This window comes from Impatiens glandulifera, chromosome 6 (genome assembly GCF_907164915.1).
Source record: "Impatiens glandulifera chromosome 6, dImpGla2.1, whole genome shotgun sequence".
Lineage (NCBI taxonomy): Eukaryota > Viridiplantae > Streptophyta > Magnoliopsida > Ericales > Balsaminaceae > Impatiens > Impatiens glandulifera.
In genome coordinates, this window is record NC_061867.1 from 17,955,474 (window position 1) to 17,972,403 (window position 16,930).

At 29.3% G+C, this 16,930-nt stretch overlaps 1 protein-coding gene across 1 annotated transcript; it reads left to right on the top strand.

Annotated features, from left to right (window-relative positions):
• The first annotated feature begins 8,998 nt into the window (after positions 1-8,998).
• LOC124942608 (organelle RRM domain-containing protein 2, mitochondrial-like) lies at positions 8,999-11,003 on the top strand. Its single transcript, XM_047483141.1, has 4 exons — positions 8,999-9,222; positions 10,414-10,482; positions 10,557-10,663; positions 10,747-11,003. The coding sequence occupies exons 1-4, from the start codon at positions 9,054-9,056 to the stop codon at positions 10,855-10,857; spliced, it is 456 nt and encodes a 151-aa protein (XP_047339097.1). The 5' UTR covers positions 8,999-9,053; the 3' UTR covers positions 10,858-11,003.
• The last annotated feature ends 5,927 nt before the right edge of the window (positions 11,004-16,930 follow it).

Here is a 16,930-nt window from a genome sequence, read left to right on the forward strand (position 1 = left end):
TTCATTTGGTGAAGAAAATCGCAAGAAAGATTTAAAAATTTAATTTCAAATAACATTTTTATTAAAAAATATAAATTGATAATCTTGTGTGGCAGAAATTATATTTAAATTTTCCAGCAAGATTCAGGCCATCGGATTAGCGTTGAATATTCATCCAGCACCCAGAAAGAAGTCGCGTGTGCCGGTTGTAAAAAAGTAGCGCGCGCTCGGGTCCACACCCAATCAACTAACATGGACGCTAAGCTCATTAGCCCAATCGCCCAGCGACCAACAGAACGCCAACAGAACGTAACAGAGCGTTCCTTTTTAACAAAACGACGTCGTTTTGCTCGTCTTCTTCGCGAACATCGGAAGCTCGCGACCGATGTCGACGACCTTCTAGAAACTTTATCTCTGCCATCTTCCATCCTTATCCCTCCATATTTCAACCACGAGCACGTCTCTACCTCGCCATCATTACCCCTAAACTTTGAATTCAAAACCTATACTCTAGTTAGGCTACCGAAGACGAAAAGTAATTCAAAGGAAAGGTTTTCAGAAGAGAAATTGAAGTGGAATTCGTCTATGATAACCGACCTAGTTGAGTATAAATACTCCTTAGGTGTTAAGCTTTCAATCCATCAAATAAAATCCGAACATTACAGCATAATTGAAGATCTACAAAGAATTTCGGCGACTGGTTTTTTGAAAAACTTGCTCATGAGATCTAAGCTTCGATCCAGGGGTTGGGAAAGCTTCATACACATCATTGGAGTGTTCTCCAATCAATTGTAACCTTCTAGACCTACTGTAATTCATGTTTGGATTTGAAATTGGATTTTTCCAAGTTTGATTGGGTTGATCTTGTTTAGGGTTCAATTTTGTATTTTATTTGTTTGAAATCATTCCCTATATGATTTTTAAGCTTTCCGTCGAAAGAGATTTCATCAGTTCAACCTAAATCAAAAAAACTCAAATTTGATTTGAAATTTTGGAAATTTTGAATTTTGTGTTCTTGAACTTTTAAGCTGAAATTTTGATTCAATGAGTTGCCTGACATGTTTGTAAGCATGTTAGGATTATTTCCAAATCATAAAATCAACATCCCGATCATGTTTGATCCAATTGAATTTTTTTTAAAATAAGTTTGAATTTCAGTTTTGAATTTTGTTACAGAGATTGATTGATGTTCATGTCTTGGTTGTGTTCGACTATAAACATCATTTCAAAGTTGTTGGAATAAGAATTTGGCCATGAGATGGCCTAAATCAAAAGTTCCCAAATTTTACCCTAAAAATCATTCTGAAAAATTAATTGTTATATAGTTCGATTAATCGTGTTTAGGGTTAGGGATTATGATCCCTACATTCATATGAGTTGTTTGCAACTTATAGATCATGTTTTCATGATCTATATCAAAAGATACAAACCTACAATTCTTCATACCAATTGATGAACACTCAGTCCCCAAGACCAAGGACCGAGAAAATTGACCTAGGACCGAGACCAAGGACCGGTGTTCTTGAGTCAAGACCGAGCCCTAGAACTTGTGTTCTTGAGCAAGGACCAATGAAACCGACCAAGGATTCTAACCTAGGATCGAAAGGTCTGACTTGGGACTGAGACTCCCAGGTCCAGGACTAAGGAAGTTAGATCTAGGACCAAGATTCCTAGACCTAGGACCGAGCCTTATGAACCCCAGGGTCGAACCCTCTAATCCTTTGACCGAGTGTCCCGAGCCCCGATTCAGACCACCTTCGATCTAGATCGAGTCCGTCCGAGCCCAAATCGGTAAAATGGAGCCAAGTCCTAGGGCTCCGGTCCTAAGGCCTATTTGGTTCCATTTTTCAAAATTCAAAATTAATTTTGTAATTTTGAAACCTTAATCCATTTTCAAATAATTCTGAAAGGTTAGAAAATGACATTTAAATATTTTCGGTATATTTCCTAAACAAATATTTTGACTAAGGCCTCGTTTGGTCAAATTTTAATACTTTTCTGATATTTTTTAGGGTTTTTACTTAATCTTATATTAACGCAATCGCAGGTTCGCCCTTTTAAATAATTTTTGTAAAATTATTTATGTAATCTAAACATATTCTTGTTTAGGACCCCCGAACTACTAATTAAAGAGAATAAATTTTATAAATAAAATTTTTGATAGCCAGACTTTTACTTTAAAAATAAAACCGTACTTTGACGAGTACGGAGGATATAGCACTAAATCTCTTTCCCGAGCGTAACCAAAAAAACGAAAATAGAAACTCTAGTATAAAGTATGTTTATACACGTACCATTTTACTGATTTTTCTAAAATTATTTTGGCGACTCTGTTTGTAAATATACAATCTTTAAAATTAATTATGTTTGATTAATTTAAATCGAGTTTTAATTAAATTATTATATGATCCCTAGATTATTAAAATTTGGATTAAATAAATTAGTTTTATATAGTTAATTTTAAAAAACGGTTAGGTACTGTCAAAATCTTTTAAAATAATGTTTCATTTTAAAATTATGAATGGCACACAAACCAAGGTTGAAACGTATCGTACCTCGAGCCATCCCATGATCCCCATATTGTCACGGGTCCATGACACGTGCTAAGCTACAGAGCCTATGGACCTTCCCGGGTGTTACAATAATGAATTATACAAACCCATTAAATATCAAATCATTCACATTTTCATTTTGGAAATGACTTATAGTCGTTTTAATTTAAAACCAAAATGGAAAAGAGGTACATGAGTTTTTGAGTTAGAGAAAAACAATAATTTTCCCTAACTTCAATAAATTCACAAAACAAAACAAGGAATAACAACTAGGATGTTCAAAAGTTCGGTTTTTGAGTTATTCGAGTTCATCGGTTTGGTTTTCTTCAAATTTTATTTTTAGCCAATTCAAAAATCAAACCGAATTCAAATAAATTTTAATAAAACTGAACCGAATTCGAATTTGATATTCAATTCTAATTTAATATTCTTTTCGAGTTTTGAATAATTCAAATTTGAACCAAATTCGAATTATTCTAATTCAAAACAAACTTTGAATTAAGATGTTGAACGAATGAGATATATGTTGAATAACGAAGATAGATTTTGAATTTGAAATAGATGTTGAACTACGGAGATAGATCAAGATTTAAGAGTCTTGACAAAAAAGAATCTAAGAGATAGTGAGATTAGATAAATCGAATTAGGAGAATTAGGTTAAGAGTATAGAGATAGGGAGGCTAGAGAGATTATTTGATTAAGCTAGAAAATAAAAAAGATTAGGTTTAGAGAATATATATATATATATATGGTGTGTGGCTGAGGAATTAGGTTTAGAGATTAAAGATGAGGTGGGTTGCGGCTGAAAAATTAGGGTTAGAAAATATTAATGAGGTGGACGCCTATGTTTAGAGAATGAGTAAGGAATTGTTATATATTATATATAATAAATTGTATTATATATAATACAAAAATAAATCATTTTATATTATATATAATAAATTATATATTATATATAATAAATAATATAATATATAAAAAAATGAATTTGGTTCGATTTGGTTTTTGAGTTGAAACTCCAACTCAAAAATTAATTAAAAAACCTTATTTGAATTTGAATTTGTTTGAATTTCGATTCGAAAACCAAAAATGAAATTCGAATTCTGTGAATTTGAATTCGGTTAAATATTCGGTTCAGACCAAATATTGAACACCCTATTAACAACCAACAAAAAAAACAAACAAACTAAAAGTCTATCTCACCTTAAACATTGAAATTTTCGTTACTTTTTCGAATTTTATTATATATATTATATATAATAAATAATATAATATATAAAAAAATGAATTTGGTTCGATTTGGTTTTTGAGTTGAAACTCCAACTCAAAAATTAATTAAAAAACCTTATTTGAATTTGAATTTGTTTGAATTTCGATTCGAAAACCAAAAATGAAATTCGAATTCTGTGAATTTGAATTCGGTTAAATATTCGGTTCAGACCAAATATTGAACACCCTATTAACAACCAACAACAAAAAACAAACAAACTAAAAGTCTATCTCACCTTAAACATTGAAATTTTCGTTACTTTTTCGAATTTAATGGACCAACTTTGGCAAATCTCTCATTTATCCTAGTTTGTGGGTATTTTCCTCCACGTGTGAATAAGAGTATGACCGCCAATGATTATTTCTCGTCAAATTTAATCTTCATTCCCTTCTTGTTCTTAAAAACACCATTGCATTCCTTTCCGTCCACACTTGATAAACAATCACACCAAAGTAGCATTTCATAACATTAGCGAAGAACGAATTATTTTTTGCCCCCAAGCACCATTTCTTTGATATGGTTCCAATCCATAGGAAAATTATACACTCTCATGACGTTAGCAAAATTCACCCAAATTGTATTAGTATAACGACGTTCTCCAAGAATATGAGTTATTGATTCCTCTCCATCCGAACAAAGAATACAACAAGTACTAGAAATGGACATATACTTTATTATCATATCCCTTGTCATAATTCTTCCCCTAAATGCAAGCCAAAGAGATTATAGTAATCTGATATCGATGGATAATCTTGGAAGACCAAACTAAATGATCACACTCAACCGCAGTCCCCCTATCGCGAATATTATGCCAAGCCGAGCTAGAGTTAAACTTGTCATTAGTCTCAATTTTCCACAAGTGTGAATTTGCACGATTATGAAGACAAATTTGATTCATCGCCTCAAGAATTCTAACACCTTCTGGGATTTGCCTCAGAAGTGTGTTCCAAGAACCATCAATGATATCACACACCTTAACCACATGACAATCTCTTGAACTTTTTCAAACTCAACTTTAGCAAGGATAAGACTTCCTTCAAACCAAATATCGTGCCAAAAAAGAGTGCATTTATCATCACCAAACTAAATGTCAATCATTTTACCCGCACTTTATTTTAGATTGAGAATCTTAACGACCAAGCCATGTCATTCTTGATCTTGCAAGTCCAAATACTAGCTTCAGTTCTCGTAAATCTTGAGTGCACTCACTTTATCCATAAGGAATATTGTTTCATAGTAATAGTCCAAAAGTGATGATATATGAGAGATCTATTTCATTCAATGCAATTCTTTATACCAAGGTCACCTTTCTCTTTTGATTTACAAACATTTTCTCATTTGATATTATTTCCTCCACGCCCTTGATTACTTCTAATAAAATCCCTCAATAGTTGATCCAGCTACTTCATTACTCTTTTTGGAAGAATCATATGTTGAGCCAAAAACCGATAATACCCATTATGAATTTCTTCACTAGCTCAATCTGACCCGCGTAAGATAGTTTCTTAGAAGCCCAACCCATGATCGTGTTTTTCACATTTTCAATTAACGACTTATAATGCGAAATTTGAACCTACTTGAATGTCAAAGGAATCCTAAGATATCGAACTGGAAGAATGCCCTATTTGATGCCCATAATATTGAAGATTTTGTCTATGTGTCCTCCTTAACTCCTCCATTATACGCTAAACATGTATCATCGTTGATGTAAAGACCTATAATACTAGAGAAAAGAATTAACGATTCCTTAAAAGTTTTAATATATTCCACATCCGCGCGAGCCATAATAAAAATGTCGTCGGCAAAACAAACATAAAATATGTTCTCCTCCTAGTAAAATGGATGGTGGATGTATAAGCGATTCCTTAATAACTCAGAAAAATGCAATCAAGGATCTCCATGGTAAGGAAAAAAATATAGAAAACCTGGGTCCCCTTGCCTCACACAATTTTTACCTTTGAAAAATCCTCTATGAATTATGTTAACGCTCACAATAAAATGAGGAGTCGAAACACATTTCATAATCCACTCAATAAAAATACACTGAAAACCAGAAATTACCATAAAATCATGGATAATACACCAATTGATTGAATCAAAGGCTTTCCGAATATCAAATTTAAAAGCAACTCGAGGGGAAATATTCTTTTTGTCGTAACCCTTTAATAAACCCTGCATAAGAATAATATTGTGTGATATTGAACGACCAGGTATGAATGCATATTGTCCAGGATTGATAAGTTTGGAAATGACACTTTTAAACTTTTTAGAGATGATTTTTGAAATGATTTTATACATTACAACAAGAGATAGGTCTAAAGTCTTGAATTATCTCAAGTATGAAACTCTTTGGAATTAGATTCAAAACAATGGCATTCTATTGCTTAAGCATTTTCCTATTCCTGAAGAATTCCAACACTCCATCACAAACATTCTGACCCACAACGTTCCAGTTTTACTTGAAGAAGCTAGCCATAAAACCATCAAAATCGAGACTTTTATTTTCGTTCATATAGAAAACAACTTCCTTTATATCATTATCAGAAACAACAGCAATGAGCATTTGTATGTCCTAATTAGATACCTTCTTAGAAACAATCTGATAGAGAAACTCGATGTGCCTTGCTGGTTCTTTCCAAGTGCCAATAAGTTCCTTGTAGTACTTGATCGCCTCCTTATAAACATGGTCATGTCCTTGGGTAGTGTTACCATCATTCCTTGTTAACTTGTAAACACTATTTCGAAGGTTTCTGGCTGAACATTTTAGAAAGAAGAATGATGTATTTTATCTCCCAAAGATTGTCAATTTGCCTTACTTTTGCTTAGAAAAACTCTCTTCTTGCATTCTAAGAACACGATAATAGTCCAATGCCCTATTCTCGTCATCCTGAATATGGGTAGTGACATCACTAGTCAACGGCCTATTCTGGATTTCCTCCAATTTGATTCTTGTACTAATGACTCTTAACGATATGTTATTGTTTTCTTATCTAGTTTTTGAAGCTGAATCTTAAGCAATTTCAATTTCTCACTAACCTGGAACATTTTCGTGCCATAAATATGTCTAGACCAAACATCCTTAAAAATAGTTTTGAAATTGTCACTACCCATCCAAAAGTTGAAGAATTTGAATGAATGAATCACTTTCTTCTCCTTTTCCATGATAACATGATTGGGCAGTGATCAAGGATACCCGGACAAAGAGTTTGAACATGACTTCCCAAAAATTGCATAGATCACGCCTCGTTGATGAACTCTTTATCAATACGACTTCTTATCATTTGCTCATTGCCTCTTGTACATGACCAAGTGAACCTACTCTCGGAATTAGTTGGTTCAATGCAATAGTTGTCCCTAATACATTTATTAAAATTTATCATACCCTAGGTGATTTCAGATTCTGGACTTCTATCATAGTTAAACCTTGTAACATTAAAATCCCCAAGAATTGTCCAAGGGAATCCTCATCAATACTTGTCCTAAGACAGTTCCGCAGCTGCTTCCTAACACCACAACAGCATGAAAACAATTTGATGTCCTCTTGCATTTGACTTCAACTATAATAACATAATCATTTGAGACAACCTCTCTAATATTAACCAAATTAGAATCACAACCAACCAAAATTATGCATGTTCTTGATTTCGAATTGCGTATAAACTTCCAACTACCTTGAAAACAAATAGACTCAATTTGTCCACATTATTCAACTTCACATTTATCTTAACTATGTGCTTTTCAATAATACTTTTGACCTCATTGCTCTTCAGAGAATCATTGAGTCCTCTAATATTCAATTTTTGATATTCATGAATGAATAAGTGTTAGATTCCCTACTTTCCTCCTCAATTAAAATACATAGCAAGTTTAATTATACCAAAAGAATAGTTATCATACTGTGGTTAACATGGACATTGAACTCAACTCAATCGAATTAATTGATTTTATTATTTTTTAGATTTTTAAGGTTCAATCTTAATTTTGAACCCGGTCTCTATCCCCGAAACAAGGAAGCAAGCATGTCTTCGCAAACAATATAATCTTAACTCCTAATGTAGGGGTGTTCTGAATTCTCTTTTGTTGCCTGAAAGCTCACAAAACTTGTGTCTTGGTTCGTAGTTGTTCCTTGATTGATTCATTAAGAAGGAAGATAACTATATAAGTAAACAAGTTAAACATGTCAATAGGGCTAGTGTTAGCAAACAAGTCTTTGATTGGATAGGATTCATTTTCCATGGGAAGGAAAGGCTTATTTTTTATTTATTTCGGCAACAATTTGTTCGTACCCTTTTTTTATTTTGATTAATTTATGACAAATTATCATAATTTTGTATTTTATTGGTTTAATTTTTCTCATAATACACATACACTAACACAAAATTATGAATTTAAGTATTTTTAAGAATTGACATTTTTAATATGTTTTTTTTATTGTTATTGTTGAATTCTAGCTTTTATCACAATTTTCATTTAAGAAGAAATTACGTGATGCAATTTCTCTCTTCTCTTTTTTTTTTCTCACCCTTTATTCTTTCATTCTCTCATTTCCTTTCTCAAATTTACTCCCCTTTTTCAAATTTACTCTCTTTATCGCACCTCTTCTTAAAATTTTAATTACCATTTCAAATATGTTGTATAATTAAAAAAATTACAATTAAGATTTTCAGAAGAAAAAAAAAGTAAATTCATATTTTAAATTTGAATTCAATATAAATTAAATTAAAAAATAACAATTGACTTAAATAATTTAATGTTACATCTCATAATTGAAATTTAAAAAAAAAATGGTAGGCCCTCTAATTGGGATTCAATTAAAACTTCAAACATTTATTGTCAAATTCACTGATTGGTTCTTATAATTTATACTAAATGTGATTATTTTGTTAATTTATTATTTATATGATATTTATAAATAAATAAATAATTATTATTAATTTAATTATTAAATTTTAGTAAATGAAGAATATTGAATATTTTAGAAAATATATAGTCAAAAATCTTAATTTGCTAAAAGTAAGTTCAAAATCTCAGTTAAAAATCTCAATTGGATCATTAAAAAAACTTCAAAATATTCTTAATTTAAAAAAAAATAAATAAAAACTTGGATAAGAAGTCACTCATGAGGATGTTATGGTAATTTAATTAGCTAAACCTCAATCAGGGCTGTTTAAAAGGAAGAAGAAATTTCGAGACTTTTGCTTAAACCCTTCTTCTTTAGTGTTCATTCCTTACTGCCTTAAACCCCTTTAGCAATGGCAATGGCAATGAGAACATCCACAGCGGCTGTGAAGGTTGGACCCTGTTCCCTAAGAAGCCTATTTTCTACCTTAGGATCCTCAACGTTTCCTTTTAACTCTTCGCCGACCGATCAATCCACCAAACCTCCTTCAGCGGAGCCATCTACCAATCTCTTTGTCTCAGGTACTTATCTTTCTCCACTCGTTCTTTCTTGTAGAACTGACAACAGTGTTTTGGGTACTTGAAGAAATCAAATAGTTAGTTTTTCATACAACATTTAACTTGTTAAACAGCATAAAGATTGAATCTTGTAAGTTGTAGTTTGTTTATTTAGTATCTGAATATCTGTACTGTATGATTAGGGTTTAAGTAATTTTCTCTCATATACACTTGAGCTCCCTTATAGCAATAGAAAAGCATTTATTAAGCCATAGCCAATTTGACCTGTCCAAATCTCATTAATGGGTTAGCTTGTTTTTAGTTAAATGAACAAAAAAATACATTCTTTTTGGTTTCTTTATGTCTGTTCTGTTGATTTGATAATATACTTTCAGGGATTAGCAAACGAACCACTTTAGAAGGTGAAGTAGTCTATGGTAACAAGTTATGATACATTATTAGAGGTTATTATGATTAGGGTTTTAGTAATTTGCTCCCATATACTCTTGAGCTCCCTTGTAGCAATAGAAAAGCATTTCTTAAGCCTTAGCATAATACATAGCCAATTGTCCTGTCCAAATCTCATTGGGTTAGCTTGATTTTAGTTAAATGAACAAAAACATACATCCTTTTTGGTTTCTTAATATCTGTTGATTTGATAATATACTTTCAGGGCTTAGCAAACGAACCACTTTAGAAGGTGAAGTGGTCTATGGTAACAAGTTATGATACATTATTAGAGGTTATTATGATTAGGGTTTAAGTAATTTGCTCCTATATACTCTTGAGCTCCTTTATAGCAATAGAAAAGCATTTCTTAAGCCTTAGCATAATACATAGCCAATTGTCCTGTCCAAATCTCATTGGGTTAGCTTGATTTTAGTTAAATGAACAAAAACATACATCCTTTTTGGTTTCTTAATATCTGTTCTGTTGATTCGATAATATACTTTCAGGACATAGCAAACGAACCACTTCAGAAGGTGAAGTAGTCTATGATAACAAGTTATGATACATTATAGAAGTTATTATGATTAGGATTTCAGTAATTTGCTCCCTTATAGCAATAGAAAAGCATTTCTAAAGCCTTAGCATAATACATAGTCAATTGTCCTGTCCAAATCTCATTGGGTTAGCTTGTTTTTAGTTAAATGAACAAAAAGTATCATCATTTTTGGTTTCTTAATATCTGTTGATTCGATAATATACTTTCAGGGCTTAGCAAACGAACCACTTCAGAAGGACTGAAAGAAGCCTTTGCCAAATTCGGCGAAGTAGTCTATGGTAACAAGTCATGATACATAATTAGAGATTGGTTATTATGATTAGAGTTCTATCTAAATTGAAATTGTGTGCAGGCCGTGTAGTGACTGATAGAGTGTCGGGTTTCTCCAAAGGGTTTGGGTTTGTTCAATATCAAACACTCGAAGAAGCTTCAGCAGGATTACAAGGCATGGATGGAAAGGTCAGTGAAAGATTTTTCAAAACTTTTTTGTAACTATTTAAGAACTGAAATGAAATGAAATGCATTTATAATAATGATAACAGTTCTTGGATGGATGGGTTATATTTGCTGAGTATGCCAGACCAAGGACTCCATTGCCTTCAGTTGGGAATAATACTGGATATTCATACAGGACATCAAATGGACAGCAGTAAAAGGCTATTTCTTTCAGTATAATGCTAATTCTTAGCATATATTTCTATCTATTTATCAAATTATAAATGTTATGTTTTTGAATGATTCCGTGAATGAATTGAAGTTTAACTGTTTCAGATTATATATAGAAATTTATAACCCATTGTATGCAATGGCTTATTTATCATGTCACAGTAGTAATGATTACAGTTTTTTAGTGGTGTATTGGATGTTTGACTATATATTTATAAAATAATTGGACAAGTAAATGTATTTATTAAGATTTTTTTTTAAACTAGTGTTAATTCTTTGGAGGAAGTTAGTTCAATTTCAAAAAGTTAGGGCTAAGAATTTTTTTATTATTTCTATTTAGGACTTTTTCATATTTACAAGTTCTCAGAATTTAATGATGTTTTGAAAGTGTCAGACCACATTGAATAATGTTTTTTAGATGACCATTTATAATATGACCCATCTATTTTATTTTTTATTTTAAATATGATAAATAATTCAGTAGTTTTTTTTTTAATAAGAGTATGTTTGTTTTAAATTATTTAAATAAATTTTGGTTTGTTGTTGGTTTGAGTTGTTGAATTTCTTTACATAAAACGATTTAAATGGTATTAATATGTAATAAAAAAAATATTTTAGTATTTTATTTCATAAATGATATGATATAATTTTTAAGAAAAGTAAAGCAAACTATTGTATTGTTGTTTTCAAATTGGACCTATAATGAATTATTATTGAGGCACCACAATAAATATTATGATTATTTTTCAAAGGTGAAAAGTAGACTTTTGGGAAATTTTTACTAAATTTATATAATTTTTAAAATTATAAAATTATCTTTTTATGGAGTATAATATATTAAATATATATTATTACAAAAATCATTAAAAAAAATTATAAATAAGAAAAGAAATAAACATATTATTGATAAGCTTGATAACTCATTATGAACTTTGAATTTTGATTGAATTAACAACTTGTTTAACCTCCTCCATCAAGCTAAACATGGTAATACAATAGTTATTGTTGGTAAAACTCATAAGTGATATCGTTCTTATTTAAAAAAATATATATTTTCGAGAGTTTTTCTTATCAAATTTCGATTAATTTTTGAAGAAAAAAATTAAATGAATACAAATTCTTGAATCAATAATATTTGCAGTATATTTGTTTTGTTTAGATTTAGTTAATCATATTAATTTTTTATGTGAAATTTTATTTCGTCTTTCTTGATTCGATCCATGTGATTTGATTATCTCTAGAAACATTAATTGAGAATTCATTTTGTCATTTTTTTCTCAAAATAAAGACCGGTCTCAATTGGGTATGGTTGAAATTGTAAAATTTTTTGCAACATTTAAATATTATTTTATTTATTATTTAAAATTAAATAACTTTTTAAAATTATATAAAATGTAATATTACTTTTGTTAAAGTAAAGTAAAAATATATATATTGAAACAATAATATAGAGAGAAATCGCCAAGAAGATTCCATACAATTCTTATATAGGCTGATATGGTAATAAAAATAAATGTAATTGGAATTTTATGGTAGTGCTTAGTAGAATCAGTTAAAGAAACTATGAGCTGTATAATTATTTATTTAGTTATTTAATTTAATCCATAAATATTTGTTTTTCCCTATAAACAAAACACGGTTTCTACCATGAATGAATTATTGTTAAACCCTTGACGTTTCAGTATTTCTGTTTTTCTCTCCTATTTCATGATTCATACTATCTTTATTTTAACTAGGTAGCATACAAAAAAAATATATAAATAAAATTTTAAGACGTTAAAAAGTAATCCTCTGTAATATAATTTATTGTAAAAAATGATTTTTAATATTATAAATTAATAAAAAAAATATATATAAATATTGTACTAAATAAAATTGTGATAGACATTTATGTTATTATATATGAATTTATTACCAGATACATGAGTTGGAGAAAAAAAAAATTAAAATATTTTAGTCGTGTTTTTAGCCAACTCATTTTGTTAGATCATTGTATTCATAGTGTAAAAATCGCGAATTAATTTTCAAACAAAAAACATAACTCTAAACTTAAAAATAAATAAAACTCGAATTGTTCGTCATGGCTGACCTCGTAACCTTACTAAGGAGAATTTTACTCATCTTACCATCTCTGTCGCTTATTGTATTTTGAAGCTCTAAGAAGATCTTTAGAGTTTGTAGAGAACTTCTTCACATGTTTGTATGTTCAAAAACTTTATTTTAATACAACTTTCATTTTCACCGATTGTTTTCTCTCTCGAGTATTAGTTTTCGTAATTATGAATTGATCGGTCATTGTTCTTGTCATTACTCTTTGATAATACAGTTAATGATTAATCATTCCTAATTGTCTATTTGAACATTCGTAAGAAAGTTAAAATTTAATCTAAATTATGTTTAGTCATTGACCACGGCGTTATGATTCTATAAGAAACAAATAAATAAATAAATAAATAAATAAATAAATAAATAGTACTTCATTAAATCTTAATAACTAAAAAGAATGGGTGCGGACATTATACCTCAACAAAATATTATCACAAATTTATGATCAAACAACTTAACAGAATAATAACTAAAAAGAATAGGGAAGGACATCATATCTCAAAAAAATATTATCACAAATATATGCTAAACAACTTAACTATTAAATCACTCATAAAGTCAAAAAATATTTTAGCTTAATCAAGCTATGATACAACATAAAGTCATAAAAAATTTAAGATATGACAGATATTATTGACCAAATATTGTATTTTTTAATAGAAATATTGTTTCGAACTATTACAAGAGATGTCAAATAAAAAAGTTTTTTAATATGAGATGAGATACCTCAAACAAGATAAGAGTATTTTCAATACACGACCGACTAATTAACTTGGAGCAACACTTTTTATTCGCATCTAGCAATATTTTTAATTGAATCTTACATCATTGAAAATTTAAGGGAAAAGATATATTCAATAAAATAGAAACATCACTTAAACACATATAGTTAATTCAAATTTGCACTCATAGATACTACCATCACATATACCACCATCACATTATCCTCTCAAACACGTATTCACATTTATACCCACATATACCATCATCACATTATCCCTTCAAACAAATATAATTCATTCAAATTTATATTTGCAAGGATTCGAACTATAGTCTTAAGTGTGGAAGATGATCACTTTAACCATTATACTATTTGTGACTAATGAGTTTTATTTATAATTGTATGTATGCATATATATTTTGTAACCTAAAAATATCAAAATTTGAATTTTTTTTATAAAATTCACAAATAACATTTCACTCTTTATTAATAAGATAAAAATATTTTCTAACTATAAAAAACACTTTCAAACGCCTCTTATTTCTTGGCAAATCAACCACCAATTTCAATCACACTTTCATACGTCTCTTTTATCTATCAGAAAACCAACCACCAATTTGAATCGACTTATTATCCCTCGACAAACTAAACACAAATTTCAATGTTATCGGTCTCTTATTCATCGGTAAACCAATTATCAATCACAATCGACATCTCATCTTGTAACCTCACACTTATATTCCTTTGATCTCTTGGTAAACCAACCACCAATCTCAATCGATCTCTAATCTCGTCACTTTATGATTCTTTGTTACTGGCATTTTTATCCATTGGCAAATCAACCACCAATCATAATGTTACTGGCATCTTATTCCTCGGCAAACTAACTACGAATCCAAATCACACGTCTCTTATTCCTCGACACCCAACCATAAATCTTAATCACACTTCTTATCCCAAACCAATCAATATTCTTAATCTCATCACCTCACAATCATTTATTATGGGTCTCTTAACTCTTGGCAAACCATATGTCAATCAAACTTTCACAAGTCTCTTATCTCTCGACAAAACAACCACTAATCTCAATCACACTTTTACACGTCTCTTATCTGTCGGTAAATCAACCACTAATTCCAATCATATTTTCACACGCCTCTTATCCCTCAGCAAATCAACCACCAATCTCAATTACATTTTTAAACGCCTTTTATTCTTCAGAAAACCAACAACCAATCCTAATCATAGTTTCACACGTCTCTTATCCTTCAGCAAATCAACCACCAATCTCAATCGACCTATAATCTCGTGACCTCACGATCCCGACCTCTTATCTCTCGATAAACCACGTCTCAATCACACTTTTCCATGTCTCGCATCCTTAGGAAAACAAATCATTAATCTCAATCGATATTTAACTTTGTGACCACACACTTTAGTTAATTAAATATTTCATTCATATTTTTTAACCACTCTCAATTGTTATTAGCCTATTATTCTTCGACAAAGCGCATCCCAATCACACTTGGTTAAAGAGTTGTATTTGTTTTATTAGGTTGTAAGTTCATAACATACATATAACATTTTTAATTTTATTTTTAATCGTTTCAAGTTTACGGGTCAACCCACGATCCGACCTAAGTATCCATTTACTCTCGCATATATATCCAAATTAACCACAACTCTCGACCCGACAAACCAAATAATTTGAAATTAAACATATATATATTAGTTAGTGAAAAAATTGAACTTATATTATTAAGAATGTCTAACGTTCATCAAATTTGGTGTTGAATTTAAAATATAAAATCTTATTAGTTTAGTTGATTAAAGAGGTTTATTTATTTTTATTAGGTTGCAAGTTCAAAAATATATTATTATTTTCTATTTTATTTTTAAACGTTTCAAGTTTATAGACGAGTTTACCTACGAATCGACAAAAATATCAATTTATTCTCAAATATATTAATATATATATATATATATATATATATATATATATTATTAATAATCTTTGATGACTCAATATGAGATTAGAGTTTCTATTGAATTAATAGTTTGTTTAACAAGTTAAAATAGTAAATTTTAGTCATTTTGTTTCAAATGTAATATTAAAAAATTAATATATTTTAAAATAAACTCAAATCAACAGACAAATAATTATAAATAAAACGAAAACAAATTTAACACGGATCAGTGCTATTTAATTTCCCCAATTGTAGGTGGAAGAAAATTATGGGTATTTTAATATTAATGGAGTAAATATTAAGTTATTTACATATTTATTGATGAATGAAACAACTAGTATTCAACATTTGACCTTTGTTTATTAAATAGCTCAATTAATAAATTAAGCTTTGTTAATGTTAAATTATTATGTCATAGTTTTTTATTTGGTTTAGTTGTTCAACTATCATTTTTATATTTTTAAACATAGAATGAACTTTAATTTTATTATTAGAAATAGCTGTGACAACTTTGTTTTGTTTATATAGGTGGAATTGTCAAATCGGGTCAATTTTGTTTTTGAATTTTCGAAATTCGTTAGTTAAAATTTTTAATTCACTAAAATTCAAAAATTAAATTAGTGAAATTAATATTTTATTATATCTAAATTGTAATGTTTGAAAAAATATGTCGAAAATTCCAATTAGCTCAATAAAAGTCATAATTTGACAGTTTGAAATAAATGGAGCTCTTATTTATCAACATTTTGATTTTAAAATTACAATTTATATATTGTTTTTAAAGTTACATTATATTAATATAAAAAAATAAAGTTAAATATTACCAATCAATATAAGGGAATTGTTTTTTTTTAATAAATTTAAGTTGAATTATTTTAGTCTTTAAACAAACTCATGATTTTATAATATTTTAAATGAATTGATCTAAAATGTTGACACAAGGAATAAAAAGAAAGAAAAAATTAAGAACAAGTAAAATATAAAAACCAAAACATTTATAACAAACCGACAATGCTACCCAAGTTGTATTTATTTTAATTTGATCACCCATTAATGCGAACCAATACATATATTTTCTTATTTTCATTCAAATAATATTATTTTATATAACCTTCAAAATAATATTCATAATATATTTATAATTACTTTTTTTTATTCGTTTTAGACGGTAAAGTCGGTTAGAAAATCATTCATTCATTTTGAACATAACGGATCTACGTAGGAGTTTCAGCCTTTCCGGTGGGTCGAAACCTATCTCAACAATAT